We start from the raw sequence: 24,966 nt of genomic DNA, 5'->3' as shown, positions 1-24,966 counted from the left end.
GTAGTTTGTATATTACATACTTCAATACTATATTAATTGTGCACTATTAATGTCAAAAATGAGATATATAGCAACTTCAATATTTTAAAATAAAATTTTAATTTTTTTTAAAAAATAGTTGAATCACTATAGAATTATTGTGATTTATCTCGAATTTGAATTCGCCACATGACCTAAATCTACTCATTCAGTAAGTATATCTATAAAATCAGCATTTTTTTTTAACTTACATCAAATGTTTTTCTTAACAATTTAAATATTTTATATTTAAATGATAATTTAAATACCTATTAATTAAAGTAATTGTCGAGTAACTTATTTCAAATTTTAAATTTGTCGAGTTAAATTTTTATAATTTGTGAAAATTAAATTTATAATTTTATTATAAATTCTCCATTTATATTTTTAGTAAAATGTTAATTACAAGTATATCTTAATTCAAACTTTTTAATTTCAGACATAGTTATCTGGATTAATTAATTTTTTCAAATTGTGCAAATTGATTAAAATTTGCTCATACATAAAAGCAAACACGAAGAAGTTGATTGATTTAAATAATAAAATATTTTATTTTATAATTTATTATTTAAATTTATATATTATATACAATTAATTATCTTATACATATACAAAATATAAGTAACAAATGATAAATCTCCTACATTTACAAAAAAATATTAGATCTCATACACACTTTTTTTTTATGAGTCTCATACCTTTAAGTATTTTTACTGTGAGTCCCATATCTATTTTTTAATTTTTGTTGTAGGTTTCACATGATCTATTAATATACAAAGTTTAAATTAAAAAAGAAAAGAAAACATCATTGTTCATCCATATATAGATGAACAGTATCATGATACACTTATATATATATATATATATATGGAATCATAAAAAAATGTTTTTTATTATCATGAAAAATTTTCCATGTCAATTATTTAGTGGAATTGGCTTCATGTTAACCCTAAAGATTTCAAATTTTTTTGTTCCATACTCCAATTTTTCCCCCTCCCTCTTTGTTTAAATCACAGTCGCAATCAAGCTTCTTGCCATTTTCTTCATTTGTTAGCGACCTTCTCCTCCTATTATTGCTGATAACCTTCTCCCCTTATAATATAATCTAATTATCACACTAACTTAACCATATTTATCATCCATTAACTTGGTAATAAAAGATTCAATATCTAAAGCTTAATCATGGTGAAATAGAAACTAAAATTCAAATGAGATCCCAAGTTTTACAATTCAAAACTTAAAATATTTAAGCTAGGGATATCAGCTAGACATAAAAACTTTGCAAATAATATCAAAAAGGTCATTTAAGCATAAAAGGAGCAATGTGCCACAATTAGATGCTCTCTGCACCATATACTACAACACATTGCACAGCACATGACAACATCATGCTATCAAATGATAAATTCTAAGGTTGAATTCTGACATGTTCCAATTCTTCATCCAATATCCAATTGAGATAATTTATGTATCTACAAAAACTTTATTCAGTGAACTAGCTACTACCATTATTTTCATTTCAAAATTAGTTCATATCACCAAAATTGAACACCCAAAACAAAAACAACACCATTTTCACTCTTTAAATCCTTCCAGGTGTCTAAAAACCAACCAAAGTGCTAAAGCTCAAACAATCACCTAGACTAAACTCAAATGACCTAGAACAACTTGTGCAGCACACCACAACACACAAATCTCATTTTTACTGCCTAACCCCAATTTCATCAAAAAAATAAAAGGGGAGTTGATCATCATTTAATTTACGGAATAAATATTTAAAATCCTAAAAGAACTCTAAACATACTTACACCAATATTTTAACCCTAAACAAAGATGAATAACTTATACAAACTAATAAAGTGCGCAAAATACCAACAAATAACCACAAAAGTATGCAATGGTGCAAGTAATCAAAATGATCGTCCTAGTTAGGAGTGTCAATTTAATTACACATATATCAAAAGTATTATGATGCTTTACAAAGGGAAATCACGTTCTTAAGCCTTAAAAGCCTTTCCCTTGTCTTGCCTAGAGCTAATGCTTGAAAAATGTTAAATAAAGAGTGGGTAAAACTACTCAATAATTAAGATAATCTAAAACACGCTCATGCAAGTCAAATAACCATAAGCATGGAAATATCCATAATGCATAATTCATAATGTAATGATCATCCATTTCTCCAAATCTCCATCACTACTAACTAAATCCATGGACGACAAAGTAATTAGGGTCTAAACCTATGTGGCTAGGTTAGTTTGAGATCTCCAATCATGAGAGGTGACTAAGCTAAAGCCCTATACTTATTTTCAGACCATGGATTCCCCTATCTTGAACATAGGGAGTGTCATAAATCCCTGTTATCAACTTTGCTAGTTGGGATTTACGGGTAAGCCCTATCACTACGTTCGCTATATAGGGTTTAAAGGTAAAGTAAAGGACTAAACAATAAGGCTCGATGGTGTTGGTGAGATTCATGTAGATTCAAATCATTACTCCTCACTAAAGTAAACTCCTACTATCACTATGATCATTGCAATATCACATGCTATTATACTAATAACAAATTTCAATATCATTACCATGCTCATATTCATCTAAATTTACCAAATTCTAAAGAGTTTCAATCATTAATAGACAGCCAATTTTCATATTCAATTTCATTATCCCATTTTTATATAAAGCCACACTTATATATTTTCAAAACTCAAATAACATATATACATTGAGATATGTAGAAAATATAGTTTCAAAGTTCATGAAAACTTGTAATTAATTTAAAAAGTAATAATACAAAATAGATTCTCCCAATTACCTTAAATCGTTGATCACTTGAAAGTTACCTACATTACCACTTGTTTCTGAGCTAAATTCGATCTCTATAGAGCTTTACGAGGTTAATCTACATTTACCAATAGCAGTCGTCACTAATGGCACCATTTGTAGCTTCTAAATTCATACTTTAATAACTAAATTTGCTAACAAAAAATCTCAATCTCACAACTAATGAGTTTATTAATTCCCATTAATTTTATTTAACTCTTATTAATTTAAATAATCACTAATATGAATCCAATAATTTAAAATCACTTTTTAGACATTTAGGGCTTGTTCAAAATGGATGACCTAATCTTGTCACCTTGTAAAAACTTCTAAACTAGGAATAGGTTATTTAAACAACCCCTGTTAGTCCTATTAGAACTAATGAATTCAGACTCATAGCCTGAGGTTCAAAATAATCAATTTCAAACCCCCAATCCTAATCCAAATTTGTGTAGAGATAAGAGGAAAAGGTAAGGAAGCTATACCTAGATGGAATCAAACTTGAATCACCTTCAAAGTGCTTTAGAAATGAAGCCCTAATAGAGTAAAAACTGAGCTCCTTCATTCTTCTCAACTTTCTTTTTTTGTTCTTTAAACTAAGGATGCATGTTTTAATCTCACAATTAGAGCCATTAGCTGTGGTGCATGGACCAACCACTACGGCGGATGGTACAGAGATGAGCAACCCATTTTTGCTATAGTAAAACATCTTTAGGCCCTAATTAAAAGGCTAAAAATGAATTTAATAGACCTATTAGTCATCTCTAGCCATTCTTACACTAATCAATGCTCAATTTTATCTAATTATCATTGATCAGTTCACTTAATCCATGAATTAAAATCAAGGATATTACACCCCCCGATGTCAGCAACCTTTCACTAAACTACTAGCAAGCTTCCTATAACATATTAGATTATGTAAATTAAATAAGGTTAAATAAGTAAAATTTAGCATTAATTAGTTTAAGGATAGTTTAGACTGGCTAATGAACTTACTATATTCATTTTCAACCTATGGATTAGATTCGGTGGTGTTTTAGCCATTTGGGCCCAAATTAAGGAGTAGAATTCAAGCTGCCTATATGCCACTTGTCATGGCGAAGGGTATAGCTTGGTGAACAAGCAAAATTTTAAGATTAAAAATCACAAATGCGACATGTAAACCAAAAAAGAAACTAAAAAGAGAGAGTAACAAGAGAGAGGAAAGGCTTTGCTAAGGCTTGATATTCAGGGCTTTTGGAGGTATTTTCTCACTTGGCTTCATATAGGTAAATCTTCTACTCCATCTCTTCTTCCCTATACATGAATTTAAATCAAGATTTAAGGTTGGGAGAGTAAGATTTTTGGACCTAGGTCTATGGGTCCAAACCTGTTAGTTCTAACAAGATTAATAGGAGTTGTTTAAATATTTTATACCTAGTTTAGGAATTTTCAAAAGGTTGTGAGCTTGAATTATCCATTTTGGACAAACTTTAGGCCTCCAAAGGATGATTTTCAGATTATGAAAGGTTATATTAATGATTATTTGAATTAATGGGAACTAAATAAAGCTAATGGAAGTTAATAGACTAATTATATAAGAGATTTAAGTTGTAGTTAGGAAATTGATTATTAAAGTAAAAAAGTTTAGAAATTGGAAATGTTGTGTTGGATAACTAATAGTAATTAGCGATTGTTATAAATTATAGACTAACCTTGTGAAGCATTATAGAGCTTGAATTTAGCTCCAAAGCAAGTGAATTCTTAAGGGTTAACCTTTAAGCCCTCAAATGTTTGAGGTAATCAGATAAATTCTATTGCGTGTTATTACTTGTTAACTAATTATAGGTATTTGTAAAATTAAAAATATATTTTTATATGAGTTTATATGTATATATGTTGCTTTGATTTTTTTTTTTTCAAATATGCAAGTATGGCTTGTAGTTAAATGCAATTTTGAAATTTGAAAGTAAGAGTTTCCATTCTTGATTTTTGTAAATGTTGATGAATATGAATTTTTTGATGATAATCTTGTGATAACCTATAATATCCTCTCTAACATTATCAAATATATAGAACACAAGACATCATTACGATAACCAAGAATAATTAAATTCCTCGTGTATGGTTATCATAATACAAAGGTTTAGAAAATAGTTTAAGAAATTGTAATCCCAAGAAAATTATTTTTAAAAAGTTATTTGAGGTCAAACAATAATTTAAAACAAATTACACAAGATAACATAAGCATAGAAATCAATAACAACTCTTAAAAAAAATAATAGAATATTTTGGAAATGTCTAGACTTTATGCCATCCATAGCAGCATAAGCATTACTCGTCATGATGGATGGCACAGAGGGACAACATCCCTCTTTGTGCATTACGTCGTGGTGAATGCCTACTATCATGGCAACATTTCAAGACTACTTTTAAAGTGCGTCGTTTTGTCATTCAACATCCAATTTGAGTAATTCAAGTGTTCACACGAAGTTCTTTGAGCCGCTTAACTGTTAGCATCAGTCTCACACCCATACACCTTACTAATCAAAAGTTAGACACTTGGACACAAAATGGTCTACTTTCCTTTCAAAACAATAACTAAGGTGTCCAAACTCATATACCAAGTGTCAATAACCTTGGAAACACTAAAACCAACTCAAATAGACCACAAACAACTTGATTACACAATTAAACCACAATAACAACATTCCAATCACATTTTGGCCATTCAAACCCCAAATTCAGCATAAACCCAAAGGGTACCACAATTCACCATAAACATCTTTTTGGCCATTCAAACACATAATTAATATAAAAACAACACTTACACTAGTATCTCAACCTCTCACAAATATTACATCACAATTACAATATCTCAAGTCGAGATACCCACAATTTACAATAGTATTCATGTAAGTGACCTCAAAATGACATTTGGTCCTAAGTTGGCATAAGCATAAATAATTCATTACAAACCAAAAGAGAGAGGGAGAACCATACAATTACAAGTCCCTCAATTCTCCTTTGCACCTTCCTTTCATTTTCCCCTATTGAAGCTTTCACTTGTAAAATGTAACCATGAGGTGAGTTGAGAATTCAGTAACTAAATAGTCTAAACAAACTACTTATGAGTAAGGATAATAAATGCATGTGTGAAGTGGCAATCTATCATGTACTCAAAAAAACAAGTTCACATATACACATACGCATGACTATAAAATGATATGCATGATCACACGCTGTCTTATACCCTTCTTATATCTTCCGATTGAATCTATGGACTAACAATTTAATAGAACTAAATCCATGTGACTACATTGGCTCAAGCTCACTAATTGTAAGAGGTAGATTTGGCCAAAAGTGCCTTTACACACTATAGACCACAGATTTTCCCTTCCCACGAATAACCGGGGTACCCAATCTATCTCAAATAGTACTGAAACTTCTAAACAATAATAAATCTACGTACCGAGACCTCTACAATCTAGTGTACCATATGAATTTTCAAATAATGTCCTCAAATAAAGGGTGAACTCACACCCTCTCACAAATGATCATGCCAAACATATGCTCAACAATTTCACACATAGTAATAACATAAAATTGACTCTTGAATAATCATTTCCATTATAAAACATTTAATTTTACAAATACATATACATGAACATAGGATTTAGCACAAACTTTCAAAACTGCAACATATGCAAAACATAGTTATCCCATTCCACTTCACATAAAGGTTTCCAAATTATAATAACATTTTTTATATTAATACTATACTAGTCTAAAATAATAATGGTAGTTTTTGCAATCACCACACAACCATCCAAACACACAAATAGGAAATTTAGACAATTTGATTACTTCAGCCCTTTTACAACAAAAAGGTTTACTATGGTCAAAACTTAGCTCCACAAGTATTCACTAGTGTATTAATACTTGATCAATATTTAATTTATAAGATCAAACATTAAATCATTAATTCCCACTCTAATGAACCCTTTTTAGCATGATTTTAAGTATCTATTATACCCAAAACCTTACTTTAACACCATTAATTCTCCCATCACACTCTATTACCCCTATTTAACACTCAAACACACTAATAACACCAATCTTCTACCAACATTGATTTTAAACTCCTAATTTTCACTTAGGATTAATCCAAATCGTAACCAAAAATTTTAATTTATCACACAATCCATAAACCTAGATTTAAAAGGTTAATTTAATTCTCCAAGACTTTAACTAAGGTAATGAGTTTGATCATAGCCTAAGAGAATCAAAATTAAACCCCATATCCTTCTAAATTTATAGAAATTCACATAAAGGAGAAGAAAGAGATATAAGAAGCTTACCCAAGGATGAATCTTACTTAAAATACTTCTAAACAGCTCATAAGGTCAAGCCCTAGCAAGCACAAATTCGTTCACAGTTGCCTTTTTGCATTTTTCTCTTCCATTTTTCTACCTAAATTACAAGTCTAATGAGTATAGGTTTTATCCATCGACCATGACACATGGCGCATCCACCATAAAAGATGGCACAAATTATCCCAGCATAATTTTAGGCCCTTTTTATGCCACAATCCTCTCAAACTTTAACTTAGCCCTCTTTTAAGGCTATCAAATGATTCAAAAACCATATGAATCATCCAAAAAAATCATTAATTTGACATTCTCTTATTTTGACTAATTTTTCCTCGTAAACACTTGGAATTTTAAAGTTTGAAATTTAGGATAATACATAAGCCATATGAAATAGCATATGATGAGTTGCATGATCATATTGATAGTAGGAGTTCGCCTAGGTAAAGTAGTGATTTGTGTCCACTGGATCACGCCAACACCATGAGGCCTTAGCATTTGGTCCATTACTTTGCCTTTAAGCCCCACCTAGCAAAGGTGATAATAAAGTTTACCCTTAAACCCCAACTAGTAAAGTTGGTAACAGGGTCTTATAACACCCTTGTGTTAAAGATGGGGAATCCATGGTTCGAAAAAGAGCGTGGAGCCTTAGCTGAGTCACCTCTCCTGATTGAAAAGCTTGGACTATCTTGATCACATAAGATTAGCTCCTAATTACTTTGTAGCCTATGGATTCAATTAGCAGAGATGGAGGTTTGGAGATGTATATGATCATGCATTACATTGATTTATAGTAAAGAAATATTAATTGTTTTAAAATTGCCTACTATGTATGTCTGTAATTATTTGACTTGCATGATTATGTTATAGATGACTTTGGTTATTGACTAATTTTACTCACCCTATTATTCAATGTTTTACAAGCACTAACTCTGGTCAAGATAGGGGGAAGGCTTCCGAGGCTTCAGGATAAGTTATTCCCACTATAATGCCTTGTATTCTTTTTCTTGTGTGTAATTTATAATGATAATGCCAACTAGGTTATTTATTTTTGAGTGCTTGCACCATTTCATACGTTAAGTTATTTATTGGTTTTATTTTGTGCCCTGTGATAAAATGAACTTCTTGATAAGGCTTAGTCATGGCTAAAATACTAGCGCAAGTATGTTTAAGGTAATTGAAAGTTTGTAAATGATTATTTTGGTGATTTGAATTGTGATTACCTCCCCTTTACTTTTGATGAAACTAGGGTTGAGAATTGAAATTAATGTTTTGAAAGTATTGGTGTGTCATGGTACATTACACAGGTCATTCTAGGTCCATTAAGCTTGATTTAGGTAGTTGTAAGAGCTTATGATTTGATCTAGGGTTTAGACGCCTTTGTGTTGTGAGAAGTGTTAAAAGGCTTAAATTGTGTTTGGGTCTCTAACTCTTATGTATGATTGAGTTTTGAGATGAAACCATTGACATAGTTAGCTCTCTATTTGTGCTTTTATATGCATATTTAGATCACCTCAATTAGATGTCAAGTAGAGATTTGGTTTATGCTAGAATTTGGCCCCTATATTTATCATTTGCTGTGATACCTATATAACTCATCGCTGTGAATGGTGCCTTAATCGCGGCAAATTACATATAGGAGGCTCTCTGTGGCTTACATGTGTGTTGGCCATTATGAATGGTCTTAGCATGGTTTGTTATGGCGAGTGCATGGTTGGCTATGGCGAACAACCCAAAAATTTTGTGAAACATCATTTTTGCCCTTTTTTCAATTGTTTTTCTGAACGCGTGTTACTACATGCTTTTATGCACAATAAAACTTTGATTTTGTCTTTTAAATAGATTATTTATAAATGGTTAATGCTTGGGATCTCATTTTTAAAATATTTAATTATCAAGTAATTAGATTATTTGGTTAAACTCGGTTAGTATATCAGGATTTTGCACTTCTCATCATTTAGGAACCCTAATCATTATGTCCTTCCACTTTTGGACTATGACTTGTTTGACTATCAATTCATCATAAGATATAGTGTATCCTCCCCCCTTTGTCTCCATTTCTAAGACCACCGTTGTTGAAAAACAACATTGTACTCATTTGCCAACATTTAAAAGGTGACTGCCATGGAGTCGAGCTTTTAAGCAAACATTCCAAGGCTTTAGAACATGTGATGCCTCATCTCCTCTTCCCCTTCTTTGATTTGATTATGCACTTCATTATGCCCTCTAATAGTGTTCAATTTAAATTTTTTTTGCCATTCTACTTCCACAGTCTAATAATTATTTTTCTAATCAACGAATAGTAGTAGTGATTCTAGGTTTGTGTATGATGGGTTTTTTTAGAGATAATGGATTTTTTGGAAGGGCTATTTTCAGTATTTTCATACAAGAATTATATGGTCATACCAAATATATTTTTCAAACTAGTTCAATTTCCTTTTTTTTTTTTGCCATCTAGTTCCACTTTTACTTTTACCTCCATTTCCATTTCCAATTCAAATTCTATTTCCATTTCCATCTAAATTAATTCCATGCATCAAATGAGACCTATTCTTTTAGTACAAGGAATGGGAAAAACCCTATCGCCGATCAACAAAATTAAAATAAAGTTACTCCAATCTATGGGAGGATCCTTGAAAATGATAACCTTCGAATCTATATTTCAAGTAACATTTGCAATGCACTCATTGCGTGAATTAACTTTTTTATGAACATGTTTATAGCTAATTTCTCAATCTTTCATTAAAAGATTTATGATAGCATGCATATTATTAAAAATTAGGCAATTATTATCATGGATGTTCATGAGTTTAAAAAGAGTAAAAAGGTCTGTGTAAAACTTAATTTTTTTGAAAACATGAAGCTCACAAAGTTTTAAATCCCATGCATAGCCATGAGTTTAGCCTTCGTGATTATAATGTGTTCAAGTTTTTAGCAAAATTGCATTTCCACCTTCTTTCGTTATCTTTAATAAGCCCCCACAAAAAGCATGGCTTATAAATCCAAAAAACATCTTAAAGAAAAGTTGAACTTGCAAATGAAACATTAATCAAGGCATGATCGAATACTAAATATAAGTATATTTCTTAATAGAAATTTGAATATTGATTCACCATATTATGAGGAAATAGCTTATCCTACTAGATTTAACAACCGTTAGTTTTTTTGGATTAGTTTAACTAGGCAATGTTACTCCAAAACCCTATGTGCTACTTACACGTTTTCTAATATTTGGTCATACATGTGATTTTTGTTGCCTATTGTTATATTAAAAAGTAAATGTCATTAAAAGAATATTTCAATGCCACACATAATGTTTAAGCCATTTTAGCTGTATACTGATATTGTTTGGTGAATAGTAGTTTGTTAACATTTATATTTAGTGATAAGGTACAAAATGAATAATGAGAATTGAGATTAATGTCAAACTTTGTGAAGTTGATATGTATATTTGATGATTATCGTATAAAGTTAAGAATCTCATTTTCAGAGGAGAGGGGTGTGCAAAACCTCTTAAGCCCAATCACCGTGACTCATTTTAAAAATTAAGAGAATTCTCCACCAAGAAATAATAGATTCATGGCACTAACTTACACGAATATAAAAGTACTAACAATATTGAATCAGTCATTGAATCAATTCAAAAGTTAAAATTATAATCAAATCATGATTAAATTAATTATAAATAAAATATTTTATTAAAATAATTAAAATATTAATTTAATAATTTATTGATTCAATTAGGTGGGTTGATCTTTTATACTACGCTGTCATTTGATATTAGTAATTCAGTGCCTTGTGGGCAGAAGGGGACAAAACTGAAGGCCCGACTAAATGGTTAATGGACTAAGTCTAATTCGGGCCTATATAAGTCGACAGGGGCTGAATTGATAAGGGGGCCTGAAACCTCTTAATCCATCATCACCTGTTGATGAATAAGTAGAAGTGCATTAAATAATAGACTTGCTTAGAAGATAATGGTTCTGTCACTCGTACTGGTATTTAATGTAATTAAATAGAGAAGAATGTCCCATTTAACACCAAGGATACTTTCTTTCATAATTTCGGAATTTTGATCTGCTCTTCCTTGTGATGAAATTAACCCAGTCACAAAAAATTCATGTGAGACAAATGGAGACAATAACCTATCAGGGAAGAGAGGATCCAAAAATTGGTTTCACCAGGATCTGGCTGGTGCCGTCCAGCTAACTTTCTGTGCAGAAGACGTGTTTGTGTGAACTACATATATGAATGTTAAAGCAGCCAACAAGGATTTAGATTTAACAAGTGACTTAAATTCACTCACTAATCAATAAATATCTTAATTATAATTATTAAATTTTATCAATATTTAAAAGTGATTAACACATATTTTTTTATCACAAAATGTAAAACAACTCTTATAATCAGAACACGTATTCGCGTTTGTTGTTTCTTCCAAAAATTTGTAATTTAATTGAATGATTGTTATCACAACCTATAATATCAAATGAGATAATTCAATGTGAATCCAAATCCATCAATAAAGTCTAATTGAATCATGCGCGTCAAAAGCAGGGGATTACAAATTTATGATATAATATCTGCATGCAATGAAACTCTATATACCAGCAAACAAAGTTAGGCACATGGTATGTACTTGTTGATTTCTTCTGATATTTTTTTTGTTTTTAGCTTCCTATGGTCCATCCACGTGGCATGAATTTTCAAGACCAACATTGATTGAGAACAAGAAGCTAAGATAATCGTTTTTCGTTGCCAGAGTTTTAATCCGTTAATTTTCAACATACATATCTCAGCTGACACATACACTTTCAAAATTATCTGCGTCAATATAACCTAGCTATATCTATATTTTCATCACTTTTCTCTTCTTCATTTCCAATTATTATAATGCAAAAATGAACAATTAAGCATGCGTGATCGAGCCAATATCATACTAGAATAGTAAATATTTATTGAATGACTATAATTAGTAACGATGAAGGTGTGAATTGGCTGACTAAAATTTATTTCATTAGTCTGCATAGAGCTTTTGTGTATATACTTGCAAAATTGCTGCGCTACGCGATCATGATCATCAGAGCTTGCTTTTTCCTTTTTGAGTATGTTTTTCCCTCATAGCCTTTTGATTGAAAAAGGTGTTCTAGAAATTCCACGATACTAGTTCAATTTGATAGTAAAAGCGAGTATATATTGTAATATGTGCTTAGTCTGGAACTATATAAACGTACCCAGAATCGTCCTCTTTTATATGAAAAAGATGAGAAATATCATTATGCAAGATTAGAAATTAAATCATGCTTTTACTTTTAAAGAAGCAAACCAATATACAGACAGACAGACTCATCAAGCCAAACGTCTCATCATAAAACGTTTCTATCGACCCTTCTTTAGAGTGTAATCAAGGATCTTCTTCTTCTAAATTCGACTTAATTTTGTCACTTTTTACACCATTTTGATCGTGGCCTTGTTTATTGAAAAAAGAATTACATATGATTAGTCAGTATTAGTTCATTAGAATGCACACACATATATAAATTGTAATTAGTTAATCTGGTTTTTTGGATATAGTTTGTTGACCGGAGAAAAGTAGGAGTCATTAGTTTTTATGATATACACACACATATACAAACAGGTATCATGGCCTACAACATAGAAGATTCAACGAGCATACAGTATGCTAACTTGTCTGATCTTAGAAAGATTAAAGCGTTCTTGTTTGATATGACTACATCACTACACTATTAAGCTTAGTTTCCAGAAGACAAAGTAGGTAGCACTACAAGACCCAGTCGCCTTGCAGAGAGAATTGATCCATTATTGGGTCTAACGAGAGAGCAGCGTAATAGTCATCAAAGACAGCCACAGGGTCTTGGACAACATTGCTGGGAAACTGATGATGATGAGGAAGATGATGAAGAGAGTCCGCATGGTGGCCAATATTCATCAGCAACTCGTCTCTTTGTTCTCGCACCTCTGAAACCCTAGCCTTCATGGTCTCCACCTCCACCTTCAGCTGCTTCACCATCTTCTGCAGCTGCTTTATAGCCCCTGCACTGCCATACACTGGATCCCTCACCCTCGCCATTGCCTCGTACACTATAGCTTTCACTGCGTCCTCCCTCTTCGTCTCCTCCACCATCTTCATCATTAGATACGAACAGAAAACAAATCAATCAAACAACGCAAGCGCGCGTGTATATAGTTAATTATGTGCTTAATGGAAGATACTCAAGTCTTGATGAAACAAATCAGACCTGAATCATCTTGATAACGTTGCTAGCGCCGAAGACTCTGTGAACAACGGCGAACTTGTCAAGCTCGTCGGCCGGAAAGTATGGAGCAAGGAGGCACTTACTGTCACATCTCCGGCGAAGCATCTTGCAAGCTGCGCACGGTTGGTGGGGTTTCACTTCCATTTCCATGTTCTTGGGAATAACGCTGAGACATCATGTCGTGTGTGTATGTGTGTGCCAATATATAGAGAGAGAGAGATTAGATGAGGTGAGGTGAGAGGATGAAGTTGTTACGTATTGACAACCATAATTAGCATTGTGATCTTTTCCGGAAGTTTCCTTCTTTATACATGTGCATTAATATTTTCACTCAAATGTTAATTTATTTTTACTATCATTATCCAATAATTATTTAGGGGAATATCAATTAAGGATTAAGGATGGGTAGAGATTTAATTTCAGGTGTGTTCAATAATATTCTGAAATTTTAATTTAGTTTAAGAAAGAAAACTCAAAAGAATTTCTTCTGTAAAAAGATTAAAATAATTTTTATTTGTTATATAAAATCACCAGTTGTTAATTTTTTTACTTTCGCTTGTTAATTTATGCATATGAATTATAAATTATATGAGTTAATATGTCAATAATTATTAAAAATTTGATATAAGTTTTTTAATCATAAGCAACAATCAATTATTAAATTACTAATTTTATTTATTAATTTACTAATATCAGTTATAAATTATTGACAGGTCTTGTAATTTATTAATATTAATTATAAATTACTAACAAAATTTTAATTTACAATTGATGTTAGTAAATTACAAGTAAAGTTAATAAATTTATAACTAATGTTAGTAATTGTCTCACAAATGGATGTAATTCATAAGTAATATTGGTAAATTAACAAGTGTAATGAGAAAATTCACTATATAACACATAAAGAGTATTTTGATCTTTTCACCATTAAAATTATTATGTTTTTAAACCCACCTAAAATTAAATATATTCCCTAGTCCTTAGCTAAAATTTTCCCTAATAATTTAATTACTATTTTATTTAAAAGCATGAGAAGTATTTTTATACAATGTTTAATATTTTAGGGAAAATATGACTTAAGGACCATTGTAGCATATTTACTATTAAGATTATAAAATTTCACTATGTGAAATGACTGAATTATTTCTAAAGTTTAAAATAATCATTGAAACTTTATCATTGGGGACACTTTTATTAAAGGATTGAAGGATAATTGGTAAATGTAATTAAGGAGGGTTTTATCACATAATCCCTTGATTATCTAAAAAGCTTAATAGGCATCATATACACTATACATACATCTCAAGACCCAAATATAGGGTATTAGTAACTAATTTATGATTTTAAAAAATATTAGTTGAAACTTTAATTTTTTAAAACTTCAATACATCATTTTTTTAAAACAGAGTGATAAATAAAATAGGGAAACAATTAAAAAAAAGTCTAAAAATCGCCCAATGTTTATATTTTGGACTAAGTAAAGCTTCTAAAAGTTGTCTTATATTATGGTTCGTAGGGAGTATGTAGTAACTCAAGCTTCTAAATCATTTTCATGTTATAGCATAACAGTAGTCAATTACAAGTTAAAAGTTTTAAAATAGAATGTGTCGTTGTTAATAGTGAATGAGTTGTTGTCAAAGTCTGAATAGATACTTTTTTATAAATGATTAACATGTGTATAATTAAGCAAATCGTATCAATTTTTGTTAAAACCGAATGGATTGTTGTAAATTTGAATGTGTTATTGTTAAAACTCGAATGGATACTTATTGATGAAGGATGAACACTTATATAATTAAACTCATCCTATTCATTTTTATAAATTGTTAAAGCTTGAATGAATTATTATTAATTTTAAATACGTTGTTATCAAAACCTGAATGACTTGTTGTTTCTACACTTGCTTCATTAAACTTGTGCGTCAATTATCAATAAGTATCCATTTGAGTTTTAACAATAATTCATTTAAAATTAATAATAATTCATTCAGATTTTAACAAGTTAAAAAAACTGATAGGATATACTTAATTATAAAAGTGTTAGTCATTCATTAATAAGTATCATTTGAGTTGTGATAACGACCTATTCATTATCAACAACAACACATTCAAACTTTATAACAAGTAAAATGTAAGAAATTTTAAAGCTTTTAATTTATAATTAACCATACATTATTATGTTATAATATGAAAGTGATTTAAAAGCTTGAGTTGGCACGCGCGCACATACATACATATTTTCACCATGTATGCTTAAATGAGTTTGGTGGCTTGATGGTTATTAAATATTTTAAATGGCAATGAATTATGGGATCAAATTTCTCTAGCCACTTTTAACAATTATCTTAGTGTCATTGCCATTAGAGTTCCAGTAATCGACTGCTGGTGGCAAGGTCTTTGATAGCAATTTGGCGGCCGATGATAGTGGAAGCGTCTTTTTTTTTTTTTTAATTTTAAACTTTAATTTGATTATTTCGCGTAAAAAAATAAATTTTAGGTAAAAACGAAGGGGCCGCAGTAAAATTTTAAAATCTTACAGTCTTTGATTGATGCAGACGGATATAAAAATGCTACAGTGGTCCTTAAATAATATTTTATTTATTTATTATTATTTTTATACATCAAATAGGATGAACTCCTTGGGATGCAAACAGGATATTTAAGAACTAGAGTAAAAGTATTCTTGTAAATGCATTGACCATTGAGTCTCCACCGACAAGGAGATTAATTATAGAAAGCGCATTACCATTTTCTTTTTTAAAAAAACGTTAAACAAAAATGAAGAATGGAAGAGCAAATAGTTAGTTGAGGGTGGAGAATGGAGGGGCTATCTTCACTGAAAAATGCCACCAACATGAATCGTCAGAATGAATTTAACTATTTAAATTTAATAACTTTTAAAAGTATATATTAAATTATATTTTTTCTGTTAAAAATGTATTGTATTTTTAACTGAATCTTATTCCCCAATAAATAATTACCTATTTTTTAATTAATCTTATTTTTTTATATTTATTCATATTAAACATCCTATAATAAATATAGAGTTATTATTAATAGAGATATTTTAAAAAAAATAATATTATATTTTAAAAAATTAAAAATATTTTATATTTTTAAATATTTTATTTTTTAAAAAATGTTTTGTATTTTAAAACGGAAGGAGCATTGCTAATGTTGAGATTTTCAGGGATACAATGGTGAGACACAGCACCGGGCGAGCAGCAGGGGGAGGGTTGGACTTTTCAAAGATGGAAGTGGAAGTAAAGACCAAGACAAAAGCAGGGATTGATGTGGCTTGTTGAAAAAGAGAGGGATCATAATGACATGTCATATTCTCACTGTTGGGACAGAGGACCTAACCACAGTGACTCGAAAGAGGGTGGACGAATGGGCTCTTGCTATTGCTCAGTCACTGTCCACCATGTTCAAGACATCTCCCGTTATTTTGGTATTCGCTTCAGATCCAAGGCCTCGCCTTCTTCTCACAACTATCATTTTCAAGGTATCCTACTTCAAAATACTTAGAAATTGCAACTCGTTAACGTCTAGAAAGATTGCTGGCTAAGAAATTCATCATTCCTCTGGTCCTACACTCTTACTTTTTTTTACTGGCGGTTGGACTAGAAACTGATTACTGTTTAGTCCAGTGTAAGATCTAATTAATACGGCATATAATAAACCGGTGAAAACTGGTAAAAGTAGGGGGGGGGGGGGGAAATAACAGTCTCTGCAATCAAATTGGTTCTGAAAAATACTGATCTAACCTCATTGTGATACAAAAAAAGAGGCTAGCTAGTTGCTAAAAGCAACAGTCTTACTGCAGGTTACATATATTAGACAGAAAACAAAGGATTCCATATAGCATAAAGCGTATCAATTATTTGAAACTACATGTTCGTGTTGTGGCTGGAGGGAGCTAAAGCTGACCGATTTCAACTATATGTGACCATCCAGCCCTCATCATAAGATTTTAAACATGTACAACCTCCTAAAGAATCACAAAATAATCTCTCAAATTTATTTCATTTAAGTATATTGCATTTGTTTTTCACCAGCAGGCCCGCTGATTCTAAAAAACAAAGGAAATTTACCCGCCCACAGTTTTGAAGAGAGACGTCTTCTATTGTCAATGAACTATTTTTCATAACGAAAATTTGTTCAACTCTCTGAATAACACTATTATTTCTGATAATCAAATTATGCAACTAATCAGGACTAGGTGTACAATACAAGTAAGGGTATTGTTCTGTAGTAGAATAGTATATTATTTTTCCTCACTGTTCCTGTCCTATCATTGAAAATTGAAAAGAAAAAACAAAAAAGTTAGCTACCTTCGGCTTGACTTAGCATCGTATTACCATCTCATGTGCTCACCCCTTTAATGACTATGACCTTAACCAATCCTTGACAGCTGCGACATATCGAGAAGAAATATTCTTCATGGAATTCAAAGCTTCCATCAATAATCCGCTCTCGCTTCTACCTGCGTGACCATCATATTCAAGTTGAACATGTTCCGTATTAGGACTTCTCTCCTCGTGTTAAATCTTCTTCGCTTTGTTTTAGAAGTGCCTGGAAAATATGTACTCGCATGTTTAATCAGACGACAGACTGAGGCTGCAGAACAGAAAATGAATGTAAAGAAACAAAATAAGAATAATGCATCATAATACCTTACGAACCCTAAATTGACACCAACACAATAAAATAAACAATAGAAGTAAAATTTCTCAAGTATTTGTTATTAAATTCTATAATAAAAATTACGTGCGCGCAGTGATATTCGAAGAGCTTTCTTCTAAGACGGCTTAATTATAGAACGCTAAGCCGGAGGAAAAATCTTCTATATAGTAATGTTTTGATTGAAGAATCAGATGGTAAATATCACATATCAAATATGTGCATGTGATCTGATTCAAGTGTCTAACATATGCCGAACACGAATATGTCTCTCTCTTTTTTGAAATACTGATATTTTATTTTTACGAGTAATAGTTAACAAAACCTAGCTTGACCGTTTTGTTAATTTTCTGTTTCTGTGTATAAATGAAAAGAATTAGTCCAGAAGATATAGCAGCGCACAGAAAATTTAGTGATTTTTTCTCTCCTTAGTGGTACAAGAACTCTTGGCATTCCCCTCTCTAAAACAAGACTGAATCTGCACTCTCGGCTTCTTTCCTTAGCACAGTTTTATATTCCACGCACTGACGCACAGGGCTTCAGAGCAGGGGACAGAAATAGTGACATAAACCAACAAGGTGCAGAAACAAAAGTTTGTTTAATCAAGAATATACGTTTATCTTCTGGTGAACAATAACCGTATCACTGGCAAAAGGGGGGGAGGGGGGGAGCAGAATAAAAAAATCGGAAACATCTACCGGAAAAAAAAAAGGAAACAAAAACGAGTGACAATAGAAAATATAAAGCCAAAAAAAAAAGAAAAAGAAAAGCCTGTTTCATCTAAAAAACCTTTACAAATTCTCCTAGACACCGAATGTGAGAGGTTTCATTTTTCCCCCTTTATTCATCCATATATTTTTTCTTCATCACAAACAGAACAACATGGGAGAGGAAATAGAGTCAAGACAATGACCTCTCCTTCAAGTTCTCAAACCAAATGCAGCCCTTCTCTTCCTTCCTTCCTTCTCCATCTTTAGAAAGTTAGAATCTATAAGATTTTCAAGGGATTTGCCCTTTTTATTCCGAACTCTTCCTGCTTCTTTCAAAAGCTCATGTAGTCTTTTCTTTTCATCATCAGCATCTGGATTTGCTGTTCCAAGCTTTTCTTCTCTCACCTTTAGCGTCTGCTCCAATATCTCAATGGCATCGTCGACCCTGTATGCATCACACCAAAAAACCAAAAGAGAACAGGGAAGAAAAATTAATGTTAACCCATCAAGAAGTAATCAACATCGTCACATGTTCAGAAGTTCAATATTCCATTGATCACTAAATAAACTGGTTTGATCAATTCCTCCATGTGAAAGTGAGAATATGCTCACAAGTTAAAACTTTTTGACTGAAAACATGCCATGACATATAAAGCTTTAGGTGGTGTAATGAATGTGAGATTCTACCAGATTCAACAGTTGAAATTAAAGAAAACGCCTTAGGTGGTGTTTGGTTTGAGGAAACTTTTTAGATTCCCAAACACTCAAGAATTCACAACGAATATAAGCTAATGTACATTTATTGCATATGTCCTACATAGAAGGTTATTGAATATTTTTGTTACTCAGCTCTAACTACATAGAAAATAAGGATAATGACGTGCCAAAGATCACTTAAGTGATAAAATCTGTGCAAAAAAATTATGCATGTGTTTGAAAGAAGTCATTTGCCATTGATAAAGAAAGGGAAGAACCAGGCAAAAACAAGTGAATTTAACAAACATAATCGTGTAAAAGTGACACAGAGAGAGAGGGAGAAGGGGAGAGAGCAAATTACTATGAAAAATGATTACCTCCCCATGGCATCATATGTTGCTGCAAGGTTGCTATACACTCCTAAAGTGTCCAGGTGATATGTCCCACACTCCTCCTCCAATATCTCTCTTGCCTCCTCAAAAAGTTTGGCTGCCTCTCCTATTTTGTATAGTTGCACACAAGCCAGCCCCATTTGGTTCAACAAAACCCCAAAAAATGCAGATTGCCCCTCCCCACTAGCCCTCAGCTTAGTGATAGCACTTTCAAAAGAGTCCCGAGCCTCCATGTACCTCCCTACTGTGCAGAACATCACAGCCATTTGTGCTTCAATTCCTGCAATGGTCCTATACTGTCCACGGTTATCCTCCAATAACTTCATTGCCTTCTGCAAGAGCTTCAGTGCCTCTTCAGGCTCATTCAGAGCATCATAGATGGCAGAGATTTCAGTTAACCCGCTGGCAATCTCTTCAGGGGTTGTTCCAGGAACAGGTTTGGTATATATTCTCAAGGCATTTTCACAGTAGGATTTGGACTCTCGTAAATTTCCTGTCTTGTAGTGAAGGTCAGCAAGGCGAATGTATACTAATGCCACAGAACCATGGTTCTCGCTTCTGGTGGATTTGAACACACTGAGAGCTTTCTGATAGGCAAAGACAGCCTCATCAAAACGACAGAGTGACAGGTAAATATCGCCAATGCTAACATCAATAGATGCAACCTCATTGTCTTGTCCATTGGCAATCATTGATACACTGGCCAGGACAAGGTGCTCAAGTGCTGATTCATAATCTCCCCTTGCATCACATATGAGAGCCATCAGGCGCCGATCAGCTGCTTCGGGAAGGGACGCTGGGGAGCTATGCTCCCTGTGAATTTCAAGAGCCTTCTTGCAGAAGTTCTCAGCCTCATCAAATTGCATAGCCTGGACATGGGCTTCAGCTAAGTACCTATCAGGAATCAATTATTATGGGCACATTTCAACCACATCTCAATAGATTATGCAAATGAAAACAAATTAAAAAAAAAAAAGCGATAACAAAATAAATAGATATATACAGCGAAATGATCTGATACCTAGGTCCGCGGGTATCGGGTAGCGTCACTCGGAGTGGAGATAGTGACGACGTAATTTTGCATTTGTAGTGTATGGAATGGCTCTTGAGAATGGAATCATTAATTAAAAGAGTTTGTGCTATTTTAAATTATACTCAAAAGTAAATTAAATGGCATCCTTAATAAAAAATAATTAACCTAAACCTCAATGCTGCCTACGAATAAAATTATTACTTCTAATCATATGGGCAAAGTATGATTAACTCAAATCTTAAAGCTAACTCCGCACAAAATTATTCCTTCCAATCATGTGGCCCAAAACACCGATAATAACAATCACATGTATATATTTTAATAATCAACATATATCACATCCACCGATTGGACCAGGGACCACCGTCCAGCATGGATGGATATGGGGAGTCAAGACTCAAGATGAGCATTACGCCATGATCACTAATAAATAAAAAATAGTTTCTCATTTCCGTTCTTTTCCTCAAGAATTTCTTACGCCAGCAACTGGAGCCCTTGAGCTGAAATGCGTTCAGCTTAGAAGCTATGTTACTCTAAAATGGGTAAATATCATTAAAATATCTCTAAAAAAATTTAACATTTGATAAAGATTTTTATCAAGTAAATATTAATAAATAATAATTGAAGTTATTGTTTCAGCAAGTATTCTTGTTAAATTATTTCAGGGTCTTTGATTGATATTCTCCCTTCTAAAACTAGCACCTTTTGAATTCCAACCTTTATTAATTATACAAACAGTCAGCTTAAAAGCCTTCTTTATTTTCTTAAAAAATAAATTTCACATCGTTGCATTATATATTCAAATTTCAAAGAATAAATTAAAATGTTATAAAGTCTAAAAGAAAATAATACAAATTTAAATTTTAAAATACAACCACATGAGTGCAAATTTAATATAAGGATATTAATTTTTTTAATTCTTTTAAAAAAATAAATACAAGGTCAAACAAATAACTCAAACTCGCTAGTGAGGGAAAAAAAAAACATTTTGATAAAGTCACAAATTATTTTTGAGCTTATACAAGCCGGACTGAAAAGCCCTTTTTATATTACAAAGTAAAAACCCTTCGATTTTCAAAACCCAAATCTTAAAAAAAACAAAAAAGGTTCAAACAAGTTCCCGTATTTTAAGCCTAGTGATTTGTTAAAAAACCGAATAAATCATCGGACATATTTTTTCCAATTCTATTTTATGTATTAAATGGGATGCTGAAGTGAAAGGGACAAAGACTTTCTTGTTCGGCCCTCAACATAAAACATGGACATGGACTTTACCTGCAAGTCTCTGCGACTCTCGGGTCGGACTTTCCCAAAGCCTCCATTTGGACCCGCAATCCTGTGCTGTAACACTTAACAGACCGTTGGAGCTGCCCAATCATCGAATATGTGTCCCCTAATTGCATGTACCCGGAAAACTTCGCCATGGCGTGATCCGATCCTTTTCCAGGATCCGGAATCTCAATGGACCGCTCCAATTCGTGAATCGCCTCTCCGAACCGCCCCAAACTGCTGTAGATAGCCGCCACAACGTGCAAGCACATGGTAAGCTCCAGACCCGGACCCGAACAGCGCTCGAACGATTTGGACGCCCGGATCGCAAGGTCCAACGCCTTGTTCGGGTTCTCACCCGAAGCTATTGCGTCGCGGGCTAGCTTCAGAAGAAATGGACCCAGGTCCGGGTTGTCGAGGGAGGAATCGTCGGTGATCAGCTTTTCCTGTGCCTTCTTTAAGCTTCGCTGCACGATGGGTGAAGAAGATCTTTGTTCGCCGCCATTGGAATAATCGATAACGGAGACTCCCAAAGGGGTCGTATGAGGCGGGGTTTTCGCCGCAACTAGACCCGGCATGGCGTCAAATTGAAGACGATCCACAATTCACGATTCAATTTCTCGGGCTTGGGCTCTGATAAATAGGGAAAAGAGAATTTTGGCAAGATGAATTACCCAAATGAAAAGGAACCAAGGGTGAGATTGCCAGGCTAAGGCTATGGCGTCCTAATGTATATTAACAATTTAACATGGAAAGAAGACGGAATTGAGTATGGAATCATGGGAAGTGAGGTAAAGTGAGGTTAGATGATGGAATCGATTAGTGAGGAGGATAGTGGCGGAAGGTTGCGTGGAAGAGACTCCTCATGATCGTTGAGTCTGGATACTTTAATTTGAGAACAAGCTTCACCAAGAAGAAAGGTAAGAAGAGAGACACAAAATCCATGATTGATTGGAGAGTATGGGTATTGGAGTTGCAGAGAAGCCTCGACACGTTGTCACAGTTTCTTTTGTTCTTGTTCTTCTTCTTTGCTCCTGTTATGACGCTCCTTTCCAAAAGAATTTGCTTAGTCAGCGATTATTCCCGTGGCGGCGAGCCTAAGGATTATGGGGTTGGGTGCCAAGTTTTTTCTTTTTTAGATATATCTCTATGGATTATGGATTTATGGAGTCTGATCCGTTGCTCGGGATATTCGTCTTGTTTGTCAAAAATCGTAAATCCGTATTGATGATTTCTTACGAAGGAAAATGCGATACTTCTCAGATTCCATTTATATGATGGCATAACGTAATATTAGAGGATTTGTTGCGTGTAAACTCAATTTTGTTATTTATTTTAGCATAAATCAGTAAATTATTCCTAAATTTTAACATTCATTTATTATTTTTTTAATTTTTAAAAATGGTGCAGAACTTGTTTGTATTAACGTTTGGAAAACTACAGTTTGCATATATTATAGTTTGCAAACTTAAATTGGGCAAAAATAAGTTATTGTAATGCAGTTTTGTAATGCAGTTTATATTAAAATATTTTTTTATAAAAAGTTAATTCGAACAACTAAAACTTATTTAAATAATATAATTAAAAAGTAAGTCTAAATGTATAATAATTAAAAAGAACATGGGCTGGTTAAAAAAGGAAAAATTTTAATAAGGATTCATTAACCAAAATTAATTTTAATTAAAGCTTAAAATTTTGAAATCTCACTGCACATATGAGAGGATTGAAATGAAATTAAATAATTAACTGAAATGATTTTATTGTTTTTGATGAAGTAAGCATACTAAGTTACTAACAACCTGTGTAAGAAAAAATAAATGATTAATGTATAGAAATTGAACGATTATTGTAAGCAGAATGCGAGTTAAAAATTCATAATAATATTATGCTGTAGTGAAATTTCATCCACATTAATTATTTATTTTTATACATTAGTTATTAATTTTTTTATATAAATTCACGTGTCTAATTTCATTAAAAACAACAAGATCATTTCAGCCAGCTCTTTAGTTTCATTAAAAACCTAAAAAAGCATGAGTCTGGTGTCTCAAAAGTTATAAATAATAAAATTAAATATTAAAAGTAAACATGAAATAATAAATAGATTATTTAATAAACTTAAAGTGCATTAAATGTTACTAATAGTTAGACTTCGGCGTGACTAATGTAAAAGTGATTTGCAAATCACTTTCATCCAAACATATTTTTTTACCCGTGAATTGGCTTTTAAACCTACAAACTATAGTTTAAGCCAACTAAATGTAATTTCAAGCAATTTACTTTTATTATTAATAAAAATTAACTTTAATCATTAATTGACTATAAAATAATAAAAAAATATAAAAAATTATAGAAAAAAAATTAAAAAATTATAATAAAAGACCTAAAAATTATAAATAATGACCCAAAAATTATAAAAAAATGTCATTTTTTAGTTAATTAATGAATTAAAGTTAACTTTTGTTAATGATAAAAGTTAAATTGTATCATTTTTAAAATTTAAAAAAATAATTTACACACTAGACAAGTTCAAAACATATGATACTAGTAAATATAATGTTTAAAAAATAATTTATTTATTTACCTTTTATTTTATTTTATTCGATAACATTTTCCATGTAATAGAGTAAGTGTAAAGTGTGGGTCATTTTTTCATATACTACTTTTAAGAATTATATATATATATATATATATATATCTTACAAATGTTTATATCAAT

The 24,966-nt window shown here is 32.0% G+C and overlaps 2 protein-coding genes across 2 annotated transcripts; both read right to left on the bottom strand.

The window, feature by feature from the left end:
* Nucleotides 1–12,843: 12,843 nt before the first annotated feature.
* On the bottom strand, nucleotides 12,844–13,666 carry LOC129289627 (LOB domain-containing protein 25-like). Its single transcript, XM_054926428.1, has 2 exons — nucleotides 13,448–13,666; nucleotides 12,844–13,332 (listed from the first exon to the last, which is right to left on the bottom strand). The coding sequence occupies exons 1-2, from the start codon at nucleotides 13,613–13,615 to the stop codon at nucleotides 12,970–12,972; spliced, it is 531 nt and encodes a 176-aa protein (XP_054782403.1). The 5' UTR covers nucleotides 13,616–13,666; the 3' UTR covers nucleotides 12,844–12,969.
* A 5,060-nt stretch (nucleotides 13,667–18,726) lies between these two features.
* Nucleotides 18,727–23,422, bottom strand: LOC129288899 (protein KINESIN LIGHT CHAIN-RELATED 1-like). The gene is made up of 3 exons (XM_054925711.1): nucleotides 22,254–23,422; nucleotides 19,931–20,839; nucleotides 18,727–19,302 (listed from the first exon to the last, which is right to left on the bottom strand). The coding sequence occupies exons 1-3, from the start codon at nucleotides 22,823–22,825 to the stop codon at nucleotides 19,068–19,070; spliced, it is 1,716 nt and encodes a 571-aa protein (XP_054781686.1). The 5' UTR covers nucleotides 22,826–23,422; the 3' UTR covers nucleotides 18,727–19,067.
* Nucleotides 23,423–24,966: the final 1,544 nt, after the last annotated feature.

The sequence above is a fragment of the Prosopis cineraria genome, unplaced genomic scaffold (assembly GCF_029017545.1).
Source record: "Prosopis cineraria cultivar Desert tree isolate PC_DT_omini unplaced genomic scaffold, ASM2901754v1 PC12, whole genome shotgun sequence".
Lineage (NCBI taxonomy): Eukaryota > Viridiplantae > Streptophyta > Magnoliopsida > Fabales > Fabaceae > Prosopis > Prosopis cineraria.
This window is presented reverse-complemented; position numbering and strand designations above follow the sequence as displayed.

Excerpts from the sequence above, each read along its gene's own strand:
- LOC129289627 (XM_054926428.1), bottom strand. The coding sequence starts at position 13,615 with ATGGAAATGGAAGTGAAACCCCACCAACCGTGCGCAGCTTGCAAGATG. Across the intron at positions 13,333-13,447 it reads ACGTTATCAAGATGATTCAG|ATGGTGGAGGAGACGAAGAG; the intron begins GTCTGATTTGTT and ends CTAATGATGAAG.
- LOC129288899 (XM_054925711.1), bottom strand. The coding sequence starts at position 22,825 with ATGCCGGGTCTAGTTGCGGCGAAAACCCCGCCTCATACGACCCCTTTG. Across the intron at positions 20,840-22,253 it reads AGAGTCGCAGAGACTTGCAG|GTACTTAGCTGAAGCCCATG; the intron begins GTAAAGTCCATG and ends GATTCCTGATAG. Across the intron at positions 19,303-19,930 it reads ACATATGATGCCATGGGGAG|GGTCGACGATGCCATTGAGA; the intron begins GTAATCATTTTT and ends TGATGCATACAG.